At 41.2% G+C, this 22,874-nt stretch overlaps 1 protein-coding gene across 7 annotated transcripts in view; it reads left to right on the top strand.

The window, feature by feature from the left end:
* Nucleotides 1–21,580, top strand: part of RGN (regucalcin) — a 51,180-nt gene extending 29,600 nt beyond the window's left edge. For 6 of the 7 annotated variants that reach the window (XM_073614597.1, XM_073614599.1, XM_073614601.1 and 3 more), the window contains 6 exons: nt 2,408–2,574; nt 11,031–11,213; nt 15,659–15,874; nt 19,202–19,333; nt 19,549–19,703; nt 21,276–21,580. In XM_073614597.1, coding sequence (XP_073470698.1) covers nt 2,412–2,574; nt 11,031–11,213; nt 15,659–15,874; nt 19,202–19,333; nt 19,549–19,703; nt 21,276–21,326 — 900 coding nt within the window. In that variant the 5' untranslated portion in view covers nt 2,408–2,411 and the 3' untranslated portion in view covers nt 21,327–21,580. Of the gene's footprint in view, nt 1–1,228; nt 1,248–2,407; nt 2,575–11,030; nt 11,214–15,658; nt 15,875–19,201; nt 19,334–19,548; nt 19,704–21,275 lie in introns of those variants that run through there. The other variant, XM_073614595.1, reaches the window with a different exon arrangement.
* Nucleotides 21,581–22,874: the final 1,294 nt, after the last annotated feature.

Below are 22,874 nucleotides of genomic sequence, written 5' to 3'. Positions count from 1 at the left end.
CGTACCTGGTTCGGATCGCCAATCATCTTGCTGCAGTTCCTAATGCCTGTTGGATTGGGGGATCGTTTGGGTGGCGTCACGCGACTGTGATGACGTCAATGCGTTTCGCAACGGAGAGTGGCGTAGCTTCCTCTGGATGGGGAGGAGGCTGGCAGGCACCTGTCCCTTATATTTTCTATCTCATAATGGTGGTGCCACCCCCCCAAGGAAGGTTTAAAGGGACATGTACAGCAGCCTTTCATCCATTGTCAGTAACATTCTTAGTGGGCTATGCAAGGCCGCCAAGTGGTGCTTGAGGTTTATATTTCTAGATTAGGAGCAATCAAGATTACAGCTATTCACAGACCTATGGAAGCAAAAAGTTAAGCGAGTGTTCCCCTAACTTAAAGACAGTGTGAGTGAGTGTACATAAATATGGGGATGCTACATGAAAATAGTACCATGTACATTGATAACTGTTCCCTTATTAGTAGTTCTGAAAGGAGAAGGGAGAAAAAAATATATATACATGAGTTTGGTAATATTGAGAAATGGCAGTAAATAGATATGAACAGTATTTCAGCTTAAAGCTGGATACACACTATACAATTTTCTGTAGATTTTTTCCTTCAGATTTACCAAAACCATATAATATGAGGTCAAACCTTAAGCGTTTCAATTTGTATGCAATCAGGCAGGCCCTTGCACTACATGTTTTTTTTTAAATCTAAAGGAAATCAGACAACTAAAGTTATATAGTGTGTATGGGGTCTAAGGCCTCACAAAGCCTAGAGGCAAGTCTGCCTACTAGCATGTCTTTTGGAGTGTGGGAGGCAACCAATGTTAGCACAGGGAGAAAATGCAAACTCATTGTCCTGGTTCAGGCTTGGACCAAGAACCCTAGTGCTACAAGGCAGTAGTAGTACTAAACCCTGTGATTCACTTTTTGGGAAATGCAATAGTCTTAAGCCCCATGCACACTATTTGATTTTCTGCAGATTTTTGTCTTCAGATTTACCAAAATATGGTTTTGGTAAATCTAAAGGAAAGTTGCATAATGTATAGCCAGCCACCACCTTGCAATACACAGAAACTGGACTGATAAAGGAAGCCTCTCTACTCCCACAATATTAAGACAGTGTGTTATTCCAACTTGCACAATATGAATGTGAGTTGTGCATTTCCCAGATGTTCCCACTGCTTTGTCTGACATTAGTCAGCTCTCTACAAGTTCCAACGAGGAAAGATGCCAGAGGGATGGCTTGTGGGTAGGTGCATTCCTTGCTTGGATTGCTTTTTTTTCCGTGTTGATTTTTGAAAGCTGAACTTTAGAACTTTGTCATTTTCTATACAGTCTATAATTGACAGTTCCTGTGTCATGTCTTTCTTGCTATCTGTGACCTTGACAGAGGAAATTAAACCTTATACATCCTATGACATTTATCAAGATTCACAGCAGATTCACCAAAATAACCTCCTACTGTACATTCAAGCAATTTTGTTGCTTTTTTTTTTTCCTATAAAAAAAGCATTGTTTTGCAATAAAAGATACTAAATTCTTACCTTTCCAGTGGGCAGTTAGTGCAAACTCCTTACAAGTTTTCAACATTTAACACTTCTTTGAGTCCCCCACTGCATCATCTGCTGTGCTCAGTGGTTCCTTCCACCATCTCGTATGTCACTATTGAGTACTAGATTGAGGTAGAGGCAAGTGGGAGGAACCACACAAGCAGCAGGGGACAAAAACTATTCAACACTCTCAGGAAGCGTCAAATGCTGAAGACTTTGCCTAAGGTTATCCTGCTTAAAACGGTTGTAAACCGCTGCCCTTTTTTGGGGGGGAACCTGCAAGGTAATGTCATAATGTGCTAGTATGCATCGCATACTAACACATTATGTTAAACTTACCTTAAAACAAAGCCCTCGCGCACCAAGAAGCCAGTGCTGCAGGGGCTCCCATCATCACCCGTCTTGTATCTGGGTTCACAGCACAGGGCTCTGAAGGAACAGCACGGGTGGTCGTTCCTACAGAGCGCATGTGCCAGTAATGTCACTGGCTGCATGTAATGTAAATATCTGCTAAACGGGGCACGTTTAGGAGATAGTTATAATACCTATAGGTAAACCTTATTATAGGCTTACCTATAGGTAAAACCAAAAGATGGAAGTTTACTACCACTTAAAAGAGAGAGTAGATAGGACTTGCCATCGGCCTGAGACGTAAGTATGCACTGCCTTTTTTTGTGGAAGCAATGCTTTGCAGTTTTTTTTTTTTGTTGCAATGGAAATCTTTACCAATATTCATTAACTTTGCATTTAACACTTGAAAACACTTGCAAATGTGTATATGTTCACCAGCATTTTATAAATATGCTGCAAATCTTATTTAATAAATACCTGCTCTAATTAATTTCCTCTTCTTTTATAGAACCATGTCATCCATCAAGATAGAATGCGTTGTGACTGAAAAATACAAGATTGGAGAGTCTCCTGTATGGGAAGATAAAGAAGGAGTGTTAGTGTATGTTGACATTACAGGACAGAAGGTCTGCCGATGGAACCCCAATACTAAAGTAATACAGACTGTTAATCTAAGTAAGTTGAGTTCATACAGTACACTGTACAGACATCTTACTGGGGCACTTTACAAAAGACATTAAACCCAACCCTAGCCAAAACATTTTATTTTATCTTGGATAGAGCAGCAAAGGCTGAGAACCTCTATCAGATTTATTATTTTATTTATTTATTAAAGGTGCTTATATAGCGCCATCAATTTACACAGTGCTTTACATATATATTGTGCAGTCACATCAGTCTCTGCCCTCAAGAAGCTTACCATCTAAAGTCCCTAACTCACATTCATACAGACACATAGTAGGGCCAATTTAGACAGGAGCCAATTAACCTACCAGCATGTCTTTGGAGTGTTGGAGGAAACCGGAGTACCCGGAGGAAACCTACGCAGGCACAGGGAGAACATGCAAACTCCCTGCAGGTAGTGCCGTGGTTGAGATTCGAACCGATGACCTTAGTGCTGCCAGGCGCAAGTGCTGACCAGTTTATTGTGTGTTTTATTGGGAAGATTTCCCCTTACTGCATGTCATGCTGAGAAGTGATGGTTAATCTTTTCAACAGAGACACAAAAAACAAAAATGCTTTTTACAAAGGTAAAGAAGGATTAGGTATCTTTCACAAGTGCTAAGGCCCCTAGTCTGTGAATAGGCCGTGTGTTTATGCAGCTTGCGTGCAGGTGGCACATGTGTATGTAGATGCAGCAGCTGCACGGACACAGCCCGTCATCCTAATTTGACAGGCATGTGGGTGAACATTCCCAAATGCACATTTTCTGCATTCAGGGCCCTCACCCGCACCTGCACACCTGTCAAATTGCGACAAGCAGCCGCTGCATCCCCATACACTTACATAAGCTGCCTGTATGCAGCAGCTGGCTCATGCTCCATAAACATACAGCCCATTCACAGACTATGGGCCTCAACGCCCTTGAGAATGAGGCCTTATGCCGCATACACACGGTCAGACTTTTTGGCTACAAAAGTCAGATGGCCCGTCCAACAGACTTTCAACGGACTTTTGGCGGACTTTCAACAGACTTTCTAACGACCGGACTTGCCTACACACGATCACACCAAAGTCCGACGCATTCGTACGTGATGACATACACCGGACTAAAATAAGGAAGTTGATAGCCAGTAGCCAATAGCTGCCCTAGCGTTGGTTTTTGTCCGTTGGACTAGCATACAGACGAGCGGATTTCTGGGTCCGGCGGAGTTACGACGTAAAGATTTGAAGCATGTTCCAAATTGAAAGTCCGTCAGATTTGCAACTGGAAAAGTCCGCTGAAGGTTCGGTGAAGCCCACACACGATCGGATTGTTCGCCAGATTTGGTCCGTCTGCGTCCGTCAGACCAGTCCGGTCGAAAAGTCCGACCGTGTGTACGCGGCATTAGAACTTCCATGAAGTCTAAATAGAAGCTTCACACCGCACAGTACATGACCTTGTAAAGTCGGGTACTCAAACTGAATTCCACGGATGGTGCCATGCCAGAACCAAATGCAGAGATGCTAAGTCACCAGCACTCCACATAAATGCCTTTCAGGTGTTTATTGTGAATACAGTATTATATAAGGCAGAAAGAAGAAACCAAAGTTTCAGAGCCCCGCAGACTCCATTTATCAAGGCAACATGTTGGCAATAAGCATACAACTAACACACACCCATGTATTGTGGTATAACCCATAGCAATCTGTGCAACACCCCCATGACATCATAATGACATTCTAATCCCACCGGAAAACAACAGGGATAAGCAAATAAATTAAGAGTGAAAAATGAGTGCTATAAACTGTGCTAAATACATCCCTCATAAAAATATAAACATAACCAAGGATCAAAAGCAAACTTATGGTATTTGAAAAAGGTTTCATAAATGCTCAACATAGTGCAAAGTGCCACAGATCACGAAAATATTCCTTAGCACAATACCATTCTGCTCACTCACACAGATGGGAATCAGATGCGTTCCTATAGAAGAATATGTGCCTGCAATTTGCACCACACTGCCTAGAAAACACAAACGTTTTTGGGCAATGCGGCGTGCGAATGCAACGCACATATGTGAACTAGACTGATTGAAGTTTATAGATTTTAAAATGTTCTGCGAATTGGATGCGGTGTAAGCATGGAGAAGTAATGTCCAGGTGGTAAAAATGCACGGGGTACCTTAATGGTGTCATGGGGTATGAAATTAGTTGGTATGGTTCAGTGCTGAAGTGTTGTTTCAATTTCAGCCTTGACTCAAATTTGAACGTCTCCACCTCAAACTGAAATGTATCTAATTTTGTTGTAGGACAAAAGGATAGGATCTGGCCAGTAATTTCAGTTCACCCTATCCCAGTACTTGTAAAGAGAAGTTTGTCCCCTGGCTCTCTTCATCTTCTGGTATTGTAGACTAGAAAGAATTTACTATTAAACTTTTTTCTGTTTGTGTATTGTCCCCGCAATGGGACATTCAGGGCACATTTTTTGAAGGAGGTATTTATCACACCTTAAAGCACTTCTTCAGTGTTTATTTCTATGCTTATCCTTGTTCTTGTTTGGTTATTTATGATGTCATGAGGTGGAGAATGTTACACATGTTGCTATGGGTTCCTATGGATTACACCAGGATATATAGGTGTGGGTTAGTTATAGGCATATTGTCACTATATTGCTTTGAAAAAGGAACCCTACAGGGTTAGAACTTCTGACATTTTTTATTGCGGTGCTTGCCTTCCTGTCAAGATGCTGTCTACAACCCCCATGTCTTGTACAAGCATCACAGGGGCAGACCAGATTACCTAGATGTATAAAAATTGAGAGAAATGTTAACTTTTCCCCATTTTATCGAAAACTAAAAAACTTAAGTGGCTGGAGTTAGGCTTTAAGTCCAATTTTTGGGAAAAACTGCGTGAACTACCCGTATTTGAATACAAGGAGTCCAGAGGATCCAGAAATACTCCATATAGGTGTGTCTGTGTGAGAATGCAAACTACAATGTGTATTGGTGATACCATACCAACTAATTTCATACCCCATGACACCATTAAGGTACCCCGTGCATTTTTACCACCTGGACATTACTTCTCCATGCTTACACCGCATCCAATTCGCAGAACATTTTAAAATCTATAAACTTCAATCAGTCTAGTTCACATATGTGCGTTGCATTCGCACGCCGCATTGCCCAAAAACGTTTGTGTTTTCTAGGCAGTGTGGTGCAAATTGCAGGCACATATTCTTCTATAGGAACGCATCTGATTCCCATCTGTGTGAGTGAGCAGAATGGTATTGTGCTAAGGAATATTTTCGTGATCTGTGGCACTTTGCACTATGTTGAGCATTTATGAAACCTTTTTCAAATACCATAAGTTTGCTTTTGATCCTTGGTTATGTTTATATTTTTATGAGGGATGTATTTAGCACAGTTTATAGCACTCATTTTTCACTCTTAATTTATTTGCTTATCCCTGTTGTTTTCCGGTGGGATTAGAATGTCATTATGATGTCATGGGGGTGTTGCACAGATTGCTATGGGTTATACCACAATACATGGGTGTGTGTTAGTTGTATGCTTATTGCCAACATGTTGCCTTGATAAATGGAGTCTGCGGGGCTCTGAAACTTTGGTTTCTTCTTTCTGCCTTATATAATACTGTATTCACAATAAACACCTGAAAGGCATTTATGTGGAGTGCTGGTGACTTAGCATCTCTGCATTTGGTTCTGGCATGGCACCATCCGTGGAATTCAGTTTGAGTACCCGACTTTACAAGGTCATGTACTGTGCGGTGTGAAGCTTCTATTTAGACTTCATGGAAGTTCTAATGCCGCGTACACACGGTCGGACTTTTCGACCGGACTGGTCTGACGGACGCAGACGGACCAAATCTGGCGAACAATCCGATCGTGTGTGGGCTTCACCGAACCTTCAGCGGACTTTTCCAGTTGCAAATCTGACGGACTTTCAATTTGGAACATGCTTCAAATCTTTACGTCGTAACTCCGCCGGACCCAGAAATCCGCTCGTCTGTATGCTAGTCCAACGGACAAAAACCAACGCTAGGGCAGCTATTGGCTACTGGCTATCAACTTCCTTATTTTAGTCCGGTGTATGTCATCACGTACGAATGCGTCGGACTTTGGTGTGATCGTGTGTAGGCAAGTCCGGTCGTTAGAAAGTCTGTTGAAAGTCCGCCAAAAGTCCGTTGAAAGTCTGTTGGACGGGCCATCTGACTTTTGTAGCCAAAAAGTCTGACCGTGTGTATGCGGCATAAGGCCTCATTCTCAAGGGCGTTGAGGCCCATAGTCTGTGAATGGGCTGTATGTTTATGGAGCATGAGCCAGCTGCTGCATACAGGCAGCTTATGTAAGTGTATGGGGATGCAGCGGCTGCTTGTCGCAATTTGACAGGTGTGCAGGTGCGGGTGAGGGCCCTGAATGCAGAAAATGTGCATTTGGGAATGTTCACCCACATGCCTGTCAAATTAGGATGACGGGCTGTGTCCGTGCAGCTGCTGCATCTACATACACATGTGCCACCTGCACGCAAGCTGCATAAACACACGGCCTATTCACAGACTAGGGGCCTTAGCACTTGTGAAAGATACCTAATCCTTCTTTACCTTTGTAAAAAGCATTTTTGTTTTTTGTGTCTCTGTTGAAAAGATTAACCATCACTTCTCAGCATGACATGCAGTAAGGGGAAATCTTCCCAATAAAACACACAATAAACTGGTCAGCACTTGCGCCTGGCAGCACTAAGGTCATCGGTTCGAATCTCAACCACGGCACTACCTGCAGGGAGTTTGCATGTTCTCCCTGTGCCTGCGTAGGTTTCCTCAAATTTGAACGTCTCCACCTCAAACTGAAATGTATCTAATTTTGTTGTAGGACAAAAGGATAGGATCTGGCCAGTAATTTCAGTTCACCCTATCCCAGTACTTGTAAAGAGAAGTTTGTCCCCTGGCTCTCTTCATCTTCTGGTATTGTAGACTAGAAAGAATTTACTATTAAACTTTTTTCTGTTTGTGTATTGTCCCCGCAATGGGACATTCAGGGCACATTTTTTGAAGGAGGTATTTATCACACCTTAAAGCACTTCTTCAGTGTTTATTTCTATGCTTATCCTTGTTCTTGTTTGGTTATTTATGATGTCATGAGGTGGAGAATGTTACACATGTTGCTATGGGTTCCTATGGATTACACCAGGATATATAGGTGTGGGTTAGTTATAGGCATATTGTCACTATATTGCTTTGAAAAAGGAACCCTACAGGGTTAGAACTTCTGACATTTTTTATTGCGGTGCTTGCCTTCCTGTCAAGATGCTGTCTACAACCCCCATGTCTTGTACAAGCATCACAGGGGCAGACCAGATTACCTAGATGTATAAAAATTGAGAGAAATGTTAACTTTTCCCCATTTTATCGAAAACTAAAAAACTTAAGTGGCTGGAGTTAGGCTTTAAGTCCAATTTTTGGGAAAAACTGCGTGAACTACCCGTATTTGAATACAAGGAGTCCAGAGGATCCAGAAATACTCCATATAGGTGTGTCTGTGTGAGAATGCAAACTACAATGTGTATTGGTGATACCATACCAACTAATTTCATACCCCATGACACCATTAAGGTACCCCGTGCATTTTTACCACCTGGACATTACTTCTCCATGCTTACACCGCATCCAATTCGCAGAACATTTTAAAATCTATAAACTTCAATCAGTCTAGTTCACATATGTGCGTTGCATTCGCACGCCGCATTGCCCAAAAACGTTTGTGTTTTCTAGGCAGTGTGGTGCAAATTGCAGGCACATATTCTTCTATAGGAACGCATCTGATTCCCATCTGTGTGAGTGAGCAGAATGGTATTGTGCTAAGGAATATTTTCGTGATCTGTGGCACTTTGCACTATGTTGAGCATTTATGAAACCTTTTTCAAATACCATAAGTTTGCTTTTGATCCTTGGTTATGTTTATATTTTTATGAGGGATGTATTTAGCACAGTTTATAGCACTCATTTTTCACTCTTAATTTATTTGCTTATCCCTGTTGTTTTCCGGTGGGATTAGAATGTCATTATGATGTCATGGGGGTGTTGCACAGATTGCTATGGGTTATACCACAATACATGGGTGTGTGTTAGTTGTATGCTTATTGCCAACATGTTGCCTTGATAAATGGAGTCTGCGGGGCTCTGAAACTTTGGTTTCTTCTTTCTGCCTTATATAATACTGTATTCACAATAAACACCTGAAAGGCATTTATGTGGAGTGCTGGTGACTTAGCATCTCTGCATTTGGTTCTGGCATGGCACCATCCGTGGAATTCAGTTTGAGTACCCGACTTTACAAGGTCATGTACTGTGCGGTGTGAAGCTTCTATTTAGACTTCATGGAAGTTCTAATGCCGCGTACACACGGTCGGACTTTTCGACCGGACTGGTCTGACGGACGCAGACGGACCAAATCTGGCGAACAATCCGATCGTGTGTGGGCTTCACCGAACCTTCAGCGGACTTTTCCAGTTGCAAATCTGACGGACTTTCAATTTGGAACATGCTTCAAATCTTTACGTCGTAACTCCGCCGGACCCAGAAATCCGCTCGTCTGTATGCTAGTCCAACGGACAAAAACCAACGCTAGGGCAGCTATTGGCTACTGGCTATCAACTTCCTTATTTTAGTCCGGTGTATGTCATCACGTACGAATGCGTCGGACTTTGGTGTGATCGTGTGTAGGCAAGTCCGGTCGTTAGAAAGTCTGTTGAAAGTCCGCCAAAAGTCCGTTGAAAGTCTGTTGGACGGGCCATCTGACTTTTGTAGCCAAAAAGTCTGACCGTGTGTATGCGGCATAAGGCCTCATTCTCAAGGGCGTTGAGGCCCATAGTCTGTGAATGGGCTGTATGTTTATGGAGCATGAGCCAGCTGCTGCATACAGGCAGCTTATGTAAGTGTATGGGGATGCAGCGGCTGCTTGTCGCAATTTGACAGGTGTGCAGGTGCGGGTGAGGGCCCTGAATGCAGAAAATGTGCATTTGGGAATGTTCACCCACATGCCTGTCAAATTAGGATGACGGGCTGTGTCCGTGCAGCTGCTGCATCTACATACACATGTGCCACCTGCACGCAAGCTGCATAAACACACGGCCTATTCACAGACTAGGGGCCTTAGCACTTGTGAAAGATACCTAATCCTTCTTTACCTTTGTAAAAAGCATTTTTGTTTTTTGTGTCTCTGTTGAAAAGATTAACCATCACTTCTCAGCATGACATGCAGTAAGGGGAAATCTTCCCAATAAAACACACAATAAACTGGTCAGCACTTGCGCCTGGCAGCACTAAGGTCATCGGTTCGAATCTCAACCACGGCACTACCTGCAGGGAGTTTGCATGTTCTCCCTGTGCCTGCGTAGGTTTCCTCAAATTTGAACGTCTCCACCTCAAACTGAAATGTATCTAATTTTGTTGTAGGACAAAAGGATAGGATCTGGCCAGTAATTTCAGTTCACCCTATCCCAGTACTTGTAAAGAGAAGTTTGTCCCCTGGCTCTCTTCATCTTCTGGTATTGTAGACTAGAAAGAATTTACTATTAAACTTTTTTCTGTTTGTGTATTGTCCCCGCAATGGGACATTCAGGGCACATTTTTTGAAGGAGGTATTTATCACACCTTAAAGCACTTCTTCAGTGTTTATTTCTATGCTTATCCTTGTTCTTGTTTGGTTATTTATGATGTCATGAGGTGGAGAATGTTACACATGTTGCTATGGGTTCCTATGGATTACACCAGGATATATAGGTGTGGGTTAGTTATAGGCATATTGTCACTATATTGCTTTGAAAAAGGAACCCTACAGGGTTAGAACTTCTGACATTTTTTATTGCGGTGCTTGCCTTCCTGTCAAGATGCTGTCTACAACCCCCATGTCTTGTACAAGCATCACAGGGGCAGACCAGATTACCTAGATGTATAAAAATTGAGAGAAATGTTAACTTTTCCCCATTTTATCGAAAACTAAAAAACTTAAGTGGCTGGAGTTAGGCTTTAAGTCCAATTTTTGGGAAAAACTGCGTGAACTACCCGTATTTGAATACAAGGAGTCCAGAGGATCCAGAAATACTCCATATAGGTGTGTCTGTGTGAGAATGCAAACTACAATGTGTATTGGTGATTTACAAGTTTTGTATAAAATATTAATATAGCACAATATGCAAACTGAAAACTTGGATGAGGTATGCATGATTAAAGCTGACTAAGCAGGCTAATCAGTGTGGAAGGTGAAGAGTAAGAAAGGTGGTGTTGAAAAGGAATCTGGGCACTTGAATCCAATCCTGGTTATAGGTCTTTTAGCACTTTTATTAGAAGCTTATAAAAAGCCAGCAACATGGTAGAGGTCTGGGGCACTGATGTAAAGCAAATATTAGGCCCAACTTTATCTTAACTTTTTTTTTTTAGTGCTTGATGCATGTCTTGTATTCCATTTGTAGAGGAACCAGTTGGCTCTGTTGCACTTCGAAAGTCGGGTGGCTATGTGATTGCCACAGGCACCACCTTTGCTGCTCTGAATTGGGAAGACCAATCAGTAACTACTCTTGCCCGAGTTGATGAAGACAAGCCCAATAATCGTTTCAATGACGGAAAAGTTGACCCAGAAGGGAGATTTTTTGCAGGTATTATTAATTTTCTTGTACATAATATTGAAATATTGATCAAAAATGTAACAACAAACAAGAAAAAGGCAAACGTACACTAGATGAAAATAAGCCATTTACTAGTGATAAAATTGCACTCACAAAACATCAGTCACAAAGAGCTATGATTTGCCACGTACAGTGCCTTGAAAAAGTATTCATACCCCTTGAAATTTTTCACATTTTATCATGTTACAACCAAAAACAAAAATGTATTTTATTGGGATTTTATGTGATAGACCAACACAAAGTGGCACATAATTGTGAAGTGGAAGGAAAATTTAAAATGTTTTTAATTTTTTTTTTACAAATATCTGAAAAGTGTGGCATGCATTTGTATTCAGCCCCCTTTACTCCGATACCCCTAACTAAAATCTAGTGGAACCAATTGCCTTCAGAAGTCACCTAATTAGTAAATAGAGTTCACCTGTGTGTAATTTAATCTCAGTATAAATACAGCTGTTCTGTGAAGCCCCCAGGGATTTGTTAGAGAACCTTAGTGAACAAACAGCATCATGAAGGCCAAGGAGTTCACCAGACAGGTCAGGGATAAAGTTCTGGAAAATTTAAAGCAGGGTTAGGTTATAAAAAAAATCCCAAGCTTGGAACATCTCACGGAGCAATGTTCAATCCATTATCTGAAAATAGAAAGAGTATGGCACAACTGCAAACCTACCAAGACATGGCTGTTCACCTAAACTAACAGGCCGGACAAGGAGAGCAATAATCAGAGAAGCAACCAAGAGGCCCATGGTAACTCTGGAGGAACTGCAGAGATCCACAGCTCAGGTGGGAGAATCTGTCCACAGGACAACTATTAGTCGTGCACTCCACAAATCTGGCCTTATGGAAGAATGGTAAGAAGAAAGCCATTGTTGAAAGCCATAAGAAGTCCTGTTTGCAGTTTTCGAGAAGCCATGTGGGGGACACAGCAAACATGTGGAAGAAGGTGCTCTGGTCAGATGAGACCAAAATTGAACTCTTTGGCTTAAGCCCGGGCTCATACTTGCGCAATCTCAGAGATCGCATGTAATTCGCACCCGCACTGCAGGTGCTAATCACATGTGATCTCTGGCAATGCGAGTTCAGCCATACAGTTGCGATCTGTGAACTAAACTGGGGGTGTCAAAAGGCAGTGTGAACTGCCCACAGGAGAGGAGCGATGCGGGAACCAGCTCTGTAATCGCGCTGTTTCCCGCATCGCATCAGTGTGAACCCAGGGTAAAGGCAAAATGCTATGTGTAGCAGAAAACTAACACTGCACATCACCCTGAACACACCATCCCCACTGTAAAACATGGTGGCAGCATTGTGTTGTGGGGATGCTTTTCTTCGGCAGGGACAGTGAAGCTGGTCAGAGTTGATAGGAAGATAGATGGAGTCAAATACAAGACAATTTTAGAAGAAACCTGTTAGTCTGCAAAAGACTTGAGACTGGGGTGGAGGTTCACCTTCCAGCAGGACAACGACCCTAAACATACAGCCAGAGCTACAATGGAATGGTTTAGATCAAAGCATATTCATGTGTTAGAATGGCCCCGTCAAAGTCCAGACCTAAATCCAATTGAGAATCTGTGGCAAAACTTGAAAATTGCTGTTCACAGACGCTCTCCATCCAATCTGACAAAGCTTGAGCTATTTTGCAAAGAAGAATGGGCAAAAATGTCACTCTCTAGATGTGCAAAGCTGGTAGATACATTCCCCAAAAAGACTTGCAGCTGTAATTACAGTGAAAGGTGGTTCTACAAAGTATTGACTCAGGGGGGCTGAATACAAATGCACACCACACTTTTCAGATATTTATTTGTAAAATAATTTGAAAACCATTTTTCATTTTCCTTCCACTTCACAATTATGTGCCACTTTGTGTTGCTCTATCACATAAAATCCCAATACAATACATTTATGGTTATAACATGAAAACATTTGGAAAATTTCAAGGGGTATGAATACTTTTTCAAGGCACTGTATACCTGTCATAATAGCCCATTGTCGTATCTATACTATATAGCACACTGCTTTTTTCTTGTCTGTGGTTACAATTTTTTGTACTTCCCTGATCTATGTGTGGAGCTGCAAGGATTTATGAGGATCATTTAAGGCATCTTTAAAGTGACATTTGTACATTTTATACTCCAAAACCCGGTGACTGTTTTTGATTACAAGCTTTGAGGGGCCTTCTTCCAAGTGAGTGTACCCTATGTCATGTTGCTATTGATCAAAGGTGGTTTACCATATAATTTAGTAAGCAATTCTTGCTGTGAGTTGCAACAAGCTTGTATTTTTAAATTATAATTTTAAACATTAAATTACATAATGCAATGGAAGCAAATGCTCCCAGGCCACAGAGTAAGCCTGAGTCAGTGATGTAACTCATATTCAAGCTAAAAAGGTTCAATTTCATGGTCCCACAGTTAGTATGTGGCCTAGGATTTTGGCAACAATTGTCTGAGGCTTCTGGAAGGTTGTTTTAATTATAGATATCTCTTAACTAAAACTGCCCTACAGCAACATTTAAGTTAAGTACAACTTTTCCATGTACTTATAGATTTACTTGTCTAGTTTGAACCAGGACTTCCCCATATGTGTAATATCCAAGTTAACTAACTGTATTTTAAAAGGGTAGTACGACCAAGGCTTTTTTGGCCATACTTCTCTGGTGGGATACAGGAAGCCACTTCTTTTTGGTCTCCTGTGACCTAGATGTAGCAGAGCTGCTCCAGACTCTGGAAGGAACCCAACAATAACACAGGGGACCAAAATAAATCTAAACAAAACCATTTTTTTAATCACTCTATCAAATTATCAGAAGAAATGCTCTGATTACTGGACGTGGAAATATTTTCCTCTGAGTATAAGGGATGGACATATACCTGTCATAAGGGAAACATTGGACCTTCAATTGCTGTTCTTTTTCTGAAAATGCTAGTTGCTTGACTATAGCGTATTTTGAATGTCAAACCTGAAACAAAATTGCAGCACTCTGAAAAGTAAGAATTTCTTACCTCTGTATTGTCCCACCTCACTGACTGAAAACATGAAATTGAGGGTGTATCATGACAGCTAGACAAGTAACATTTTTAAAAGGAAATATCAATAATGGCAAAACAATGTATACCCAAAGAGCACAAAATTGGAGTTTTAAGGTGCAGAAAAATCCATCAAAAGCAAAATTTACAAAAACTATAGAAAATGTTATTACATAGATATATAAAACAATTTGTAAAATTTAGGCCTCAACGACCCAATGGCCAAGGTACAAAAGTGTGATTGCCTCTACATGTTTCACCACAAACGTGGCTTCTTCTGGAGCTTTCGTAGAACCTTGTTATTTAATATTTGCCACCTTTTCAAAATGATCTTGGTTCCAAATGATCCCCTGGACCCATCAGGAGGTTTTATAGGGAACGTCTGTGCCACAAAAGAGGAAAAAGAGGCATTGCCCCATAGCAGCACCTAGTGTTTCAAGGAGTTTGAATAAATCGAACGATCAATGTTTCAATCCTTTTCGGTATATTAACTTCCTCTGATGCCAGCAAATTTACAGGGCAATTATGCTGAGCACCTCCCTCTTTCAATTTACCACTGTTCCTTGGCTCAGTGTCAGCACAGTGTCAGCACAACACCTCTTTAACCAGTGAAGATTAAAAAACTTGTTTCAATCTATCACATGGGATAAACCCTTTTAAACCGGTTAAGAGCCTCACTAGTAACAGTGTGGATGGCCAACAGTGATAAATTGAAAGAGGGAAGTGCTCAGATGGCATAATTACCCTGTGAATTTGCTGGCATCAGAGGAAGTTTATATACCGAAAAGGATTGAAACATTGATTGATCAATTTATTCAAACTCTTTGAAACACTAGGTGCTGCTACAGGGGAATGCCTCTTTTTCCTCTTTTGTGGCACAGACGTTCCCTATAAAACCTCCTGATGGGTCCAGGGGATCATTTGGAACCAAGATCATTTTGAAAAGGTGGCAAATATTAAATAACAAGGTTCTACGAAAGCTCCAGAAGAAGCCACGTTTGTGGTGAAACATGTTGAGGCAATCACACTTTTGTACCTTGGCCATTGGGTCATTATGGCCTAAATTTTACAAATTGTTTTAAAATATCTATGTAATAACATTTTCTATATTTTTTGTAAATTTTGCTTTTGATTGATTTTTCTGCACCTTAAAACTCCAATTTTGTGCTCTTTGGGTATACATTGTTTTATCATTATTTAAAGGAGGTGGCGCATTTATTAGAGTCTCCCAGCTCCAATATCAATTTGATACATTTTATCAATAATGGCACACCATGCTTTTCTCAAGTACAGTAAGAATGCTTGTAAATAATGTATCATTTAATAATTGACACATTTATCTGGAGCGTGTCAATAAACCTGTTAGCTTTGTTAATTTATGTTACTTTTATCTAGGGACTATGTCGCAGGAAATTCGTCCTGCGGTCGTAGAAAGAAACCAAGGCTCGCTGTTTACCCTGTACCCTGACCATTCTGTGGTGAAACACTTTGATATGGTTGATATCTCTAATGGGATAGACTGGTCTTTGGATCACAAAACCCTCTACTACATAGACAGTCTTTCCTTTGCTGTGGATGCATTAGATTATGATGTGAAAACTGGAAAAACCTGTAAGTTTTTTTTTATTTTTTATTATGTAATCTAACAAGTACTGCATAGCTCTATCCTCTGTGCTGTAAGATTGTATTGTATCCTTTGTTGGTGCAAAAAGTTTGTGAGCATTAAAAAAAGAAACATACACTAGATGCCAAGATGGCTGCACTATTAATCTGATGCTGCAGCTTTCCCCTGCCAGCTGTACACAGAGAACTGGGCAATCAAAGACTGCTGATTGTTCAGTTCTCGGGTCTGCTCTAAGCACTGAGTGGTGACTGTCAGTCACTGGCCCTCCACTCTGCCCCTCCAGCACTTATCACTGGCTGTGGAGGGGCTGAGCAAGTTGCCAGTCAGGCAACTGGGTGTATCCCTACATAATTGTCAGGATCCCTGCAAAGCCTGAACCAGCTCCGTGAAGTCAGATGACAGGCTTTAGTCCACTGTTGGCTGAATCTGTACAAATTGTACATAGGCTTCAATTTAAAAAGCCTTTACAGGTTATTCATTTACAGTTAACCATGAATTATGGTCCAAGAATTATTGACATTCATGGTAATACCTCACATGTGTGGCGCAATTGCCCTTTACATAAAATGTCAGGAGACATTTGCTGGTTCAAAAAAAATGTCCGACATTCAGCCCGTGTGTATGTCAGTCTGTTTGACAGAAGCCGGTCGAAAAACCAGCATATGAACGACTCCCGATCAGCGATGTCAGCCAATGGCGGAGAGCGCTGACCAGAGTGTTCTGGTGGGGGGACCGTCCCCCTGTCAGAACACAACAGCTCAATGGAGGAGATTGCTGTACTTACTTTGCATAGTGAGTACAGCACCTCTGACCGGAGCTGACAGTTTTTTTTTCGTTCAACACACTGAGTTGAATGGAAAAAAACCTATAGTTTGTACCAGGCTTAATGGAGACATTGGGGGTCTACAGCTAATCAGGCACAGATTGTGCAGGGTGCAGGCTATTCAATTTACTGTAAAAACAATCACCTGTACATGACAGCTGACAGTCAGCTGAAACATTCAATATCAAGCTCACAGCAGCAGCCATGAGCTTGCTTTAACCCCTTGACTATCCAGAACAATTATAAATGTACCTTGGCAGACAACAGGTTAAATTGTGTTGTGCTATGCATTGCAGTGTGTTTTTATCTATTTTTTTTTTTTGCATTAGTGATGTTCTGTGGCAGGTTGCAACGGGCTGCACAAAAACACATGTCCTTTCTTACACCAACACAACACCAATGTGAACTGAAGCCATAGGAAATAAGGCTACTTATCTTGTCCTTGCATTGGAACTGTGTTGGGCAACTTACACTACAGAGTCCAATTTTTTTCTTTTTCGTAAAGAGGTCTTTATACCTTGTCCATTCTGTGTACTTTTTATATTGGTATTTTTCCTATACAAAATGCTTACAAGAAGTAATTTCTGCTAAAGGAGGCAATACCAGCTTGGCACTACTGCTCCAAGGGGCCTTATGATGGCCATACATTGCTCGCATTTCAGCTGATTCTGGCTAAATTGGCTAACACTTATGCCTTGTTTCCACTGAGCGGATCGGTTCGGGTCGGTACAGTTTGAATGGCCTAGAATGGTCCGTTCTATTCTGGTGAACGTTTCCACTGCAAGTGGGACCACAAGGGGCCATACAGGGTTTAGAAAAAATGCCTAAGCATAGCACAGCAGAGGGTTTTCTGTCAGCCAATCAGTGGAATGTATCGTAGCTCCACCCTAACTGAACCGTTCTATTTTCTATGGCCCCACATCTGAAGCAGGACCCTGAATGGAATGGTTCTGCTAAAGGAGGCAATACCAGCTTGGCACTACTGCTCCAAGGGGCCTTATGATGGCCATACATTGCTCGCATTTCAGCTGATTCTGGCTAAATTGGCTAACACTTATGCCTTGTTTCCACTGAGCGGATCGGTTCGGGTCGGTACAGTTTGAATGGCCTAGAATGGTCCGTTCTATTCTGGTGAACGTTTCCACTGCAAGTGGGACCACAAGGGGCCATACAGGGTTTAGAAAAAATGCCTAAGCATAGCACAGCAGAGGGTTTTCTGTCAGCCAATCAGTGGAATGTATCGTAGCTCCACCCTAACTGAACCGTTCTATTTTCTATGGCCCCACATCTGAAGCAGGACCCTGAATGGAATGGTTCGGTTCGGTTGTATGGGCCACTTTCATAATGGAAACACCCAAAATAGCATACCGTACTGAACCGATCCGCTCAGTGGAAACGAAGCATTAGACCATCTGTGACCCTGTCAGCACCACCTTGCTCAATAACCTTCTATCAGAAGTTTAAGGGAACAGGGTGGGAAATTTTCAGCTGAACAGTGACTTAAGTCAATCAGATGCAGCCACTGTTTGGGTATCTTGGTAGCTGTTGGAGCGGTGGCTTTCAGAATCCAATAGCCTGAAAGAGAGATACCTCCACCCAAGTGGTTCCAAAGGCAGAAGATTTTTTAATCTTAATGCAGTCTATGCATTAAGATAAAAAAAACCTTCTGTGTGCAGCAGCTCCCCTCATACTTACCTGAGCCCCATCTCGATCCAGCGATGGTTTGGCTGAGCCACACAGCAGGCACCATTGGCTCCCGCTGCTGTCAATCAAAGTCAGTAAGAGAATGAGGAGAGAGAGGGTGAAGCCAAGCTGCGGCTCCATGTCTAAACAGATGCTCAAAGCAGTGTCTCCACTCGGGTGCCCCCATAACAAGCTGTTTGCTGTGGGGGCACTCGGCAGGAGGGAGGGGCCAGGAGCGCCGGCGAGGGACCCGAGAAGAGAAGGATCTGGGCTGCTCTGTGCAAAACCACTGCACAGAGCAGGTAAGTATAACATGTTTGTTATTTTCATCACTTTAAGTGTGGATGGGAGAATCTATTGATTTCTCTTGTTGCTGAACATCAATGGCCAGAGTTAGACAGGCTTTGGTCCTGAGGAGTTTGTAAATAGTGGCTGGGTACGACCAGCCTGCCGGATTAGCTTGCAATTATCACAAACGGCTGCTATAGCCGGTAGCGATAATCACTGTCTTCTCCCGGAGGGGATGGCTTCCCCTGGCCCCCCCGCCGGGAGAAGACAATTGCTGATTTCCCTGTCAGCACTGCCTGTGTTGATGAGGGGAATCGCACGAGTTTCTTACCTGCAGGAAAGAAATTTGCACGGTGTATGGCTGGCCTAACGCAAAAACACAAGACCCTCAAACTACAGATGTTTGTTTAATTTTAGGTGAACCCAACTAAGAGACTTTGCTTAATCTGATTTAACTATTATCATCTTGTTAAGGTTGCCACAATGCAATATGGATCTCAAAATTTGTTTATTTGCACAGCAAACCGGCGCCATGTCTACAAATTACAGCAGGATGAAGGAATTCCAGATGGCATGTGCATAGACTCAGAGGGGAAACTGTGGGTTGCTTGCTATAATGGAGGACGTGTTATCCGTGTAGACCCTGAGGCTGGTATGAGATATACTGTGTATATATATATATATATATATATATATATATATATAGATATATATATAGATCTATATATATATATCTATATATATATATATATATAATTTTCATTTTTAGTGTACATTATAATATTTTAAACTTAATTTTACACTGCAAACGCGGTGCCATTCGTTGTTCCTTAGCACTGGAAGTAAACTTTCCAATCTGTACTGCAGGGAAGGTAATCCAGACTGTAAAGCTCCCAGTGGATAAGACAACCTCTTGCTGTTTTGGAGGAAAAGACTATTCAGAGATGTATGTGACATCAGCCTGTGAAGGCATGGATGAAGAGTTGGCCGCACGCCAACCTCAGTCTGGAGCAATATACAAGGTGATTATTACCTATTGTAACTCTTGAATTTTTTGTGTTCTATTTAAAGAAATACAAAAATGCATGATAATAAAAAAAAATTCTGAACAAATTCATATAACAACTTGCCATGGCCAATTTTATAAAAATACATTATAGAAACCCAAGGCACAAGTGAAATATTTTGTCTAGATAGTTTACATGAAATGCGTCCAACAAGTCTAACTACTATGGTCGCAATGCAGTGTCAAGAAAACCGTATGTGAACCCGCTAGATTCTAAGGCTTAGAATTAACTGGTTTTCTGCAGTAATTTGTCATAAAATGTGATTTGATGCTCATCTAAGTCACAACAATAGACAAACACTCGCAATAAGCATATATTGATTGGTTTGCGCAAAAGTTATAGCGTCTACAAAATAGGGAATAGATTTGTGGCATTTTTATTATTTTTTTTTACTAGTAATGTCGGCGATCTGCGAGTTTTATCGGGACTGCGATATTGCGGCAGACAGATCGGACGCTTTTCACACTATTTTGGGACCATTGATATTTATACAGCGATCAGAGCTATAAATAGCCATTGATTACTGTATAAGTGTCACTGGCAGGGAAGGGGTTAACACTAGGGGATGATCAAGGGGTTAAATGTGTGTCCTAGGGAGTGACTCTAACTGTGGGGGGATGGGAATGCCTGGGGGAGGAGACCGATTGTTGTTCCGAAGCAGTAGGAACAACAGATCGCTCTCCTCACCTGACAGAACAGAGATCTGTCTGTTTTTCATTGACAGATGTCCCTTCTCTCCTTCTCAGGAGCAATCGCGGGTAGCCGCCGGCCATCGCGGCCACCGGCCACATGCATAGGCTCCTATGTCACGCGGCGGGCGCGCCCTATACTCATTAATGAGCCTTCCATACAGCTACGGCGTTTTGCGTTGTGCCAGTCTGCCGCCATCAATCAACGGCAGGCGGTCAGCAAGCGGTTAACTTTTTCAATAAAGAACTTCTTTGATTTAAAAAATAATAATTTGTGCCAGAAAAGTTTCGGCCAATATACATGTATAACATTACCATGTCCCATCGTCGCCCCAAAAGCTTTTAGTAGACCTTAACAATCACTGTTTCATACCTGTATGAAAATACACAGTTTTGGTTTCTTATACATACATTTGTTCCTCTCATACACTTTAAAAGTGATATTGTGCTAATATCTGACCAGTGATCAAATACATTTTAAACAATAAGGCAAGAAAATAAATTTTTTTACGCGTTTAAAGGTTTTTCCATCCAAATTTCTATTTTACTTTTTGGTAGATGCTGAGTATCAGCCTGGGTGCACCAAACAAGAAGAGTTTATTAAGTTCAACATTTCAACAGATCACAGTCTTCGAGCCTTGACAAAAATAGATAGTGATCCAAACATATGGACCTGTAGTGTTTTGGTTGCTTTAGAAAAAAAGTATGCAAGCTGACATGTTTTTTTTTTTAAATCCATGTGGTATACACTTAAATTGCAATGCAGCATTTATAAAAAAAAAAAAAAAAACAATACAACTAAAATCAAACATGTTTTCAAATATTTTTCTTATAACAGATTACTGGACTTGGAGTAAAAGGAATTCCACCGACTGAATTTGCTGGTTGAACAAAACAAGCTTGCCTAATGCCATTATTCCATTATTCCTGTGTCTACCTACATTAAAGCTACTCTACACGAAGCAAAGGAATACCATTTACACATTCTCTGTGGCTAAAACTTCTAACAAGTTATATGTTATGTAATGGAATAAACTTTTCTTTAGTATTTTGTTACTAAATAAATGTGTCTACTAAAATGGAAACATGTTACACTAGCCAAGCATCAGTGAAAATAAAAAAAAAATATTTTCCTAAAATTCAGTGAGAGTCATTGTGTATTTTTTTAGCTACAGTACAGATAAATTGATATAAAATCATGTAAATTGGCTCGTCATAAAAAATTTAAATCACTCATATCGAGAATTATGTGACACAGCATTGGATCAAATGTGGATAGGTACTTTTAGAAAACACTTATCTGTGACTCCATATGTTAAAAATGGGTAGAGTCACTGTGTGCAACACTTTTAAGACAGAGTAATAGAATAAAGAAAGTAGAGAAAAGATGAGAAAAAGAAAATGGGAAGGAAGTGAGATAGAGAAAGGTGGTGTATGTTAGATTATATAGGTGGAGCCTCTCTCATGTTCTCATGTTTTCTCAGAAACCTCTGTTCCTCCTAAAACTCAGTTTCCTTGAAGAAGCGGGGACAGAGAATTCCTGCCGATAGAACTAGGCCTCCCCAAATTTTTCATAGGTACCCCTATCTGAAGCAATAAGACTTTACATGCGTTTGATATAATTTACTTTGTTCACCAACGTATCTATGGATGGTGCCCGAGACTGTTTCCAGTATACTGGGATGAACCACCTAGCAGCATTGAGCAGGTGTGGGAGTATCAATCTCTTATAAGTCTCTTGGGGAAGTCATTATGATGCTGTAAGAAAAAAGTGGAGTCAGCTTTCCTACCCAGGATGACAAAACATATTTGTGATGCATAGTCAGCAGTTCTACAATAAGTCATTGCAAGCACAGCAAACTGGAGGAAGAAACATCCTAACCTTCATCCTTGTAACTTCAGGCAAAGGTTAACATTTGTATGGTGATTAAATGTTTCCAATGCCTGCATTTTGTATTTTTAGTGACTATTTTATTATTTCCACTGATATCTGCTGTAAAATGTGCACGCCTGTCATATATGATTTAATGAATAGCACTCGTAAAACATGACAGTAGATGTGTGGGTTCTTGTCACCACATGTAGGTGGGGACTCTCCAGTGACTTTATAACAAGTGTGCCCATTCATTGTCATCAGTGTTTATCTGCCCATCCTGTTTTTTTTTTTTGTTTGTTTTTTTGTATGGAAAGGGATTACAACACCAGTCAGACTTTTATTGATGTCCACTGAAAATGAAAGTAAAAGAAGATGCCAAATTTTGGGTTGTCACCAGAATGGGAATGGAGAGGAAATCTTTCAATAGTTGTGGTGACCCAGATGTCCTGTTTTGGTTTTGGGACCAAGGGTATTCTTCTCAATGGGAAACAAAAAGTAAAAAAAAAAAATGGTCAGGGGTTATAACCCCCCTGACTCTTTCCAAAATGAAAAATTACAGAA

This window comes from Aquarana catesbeiana, linkage group LG02 (genome assembly GCF_042186555.1).
Source record: "Aquarana catesbeiana isolate 2022-GZ linkage group LG02, ASM4218655v1, whole genome shotgun sequence".
NCBI lineage: Eukaryota > Metazoa > Chordata > Amphibia > Anura > Ranidae > Aquarana > Aquarana catesbeiana.
Note: the sequence above shows the minus strand (reverse complement) of the source record. Positions and strands in the feature narration are given on the sequence as shown.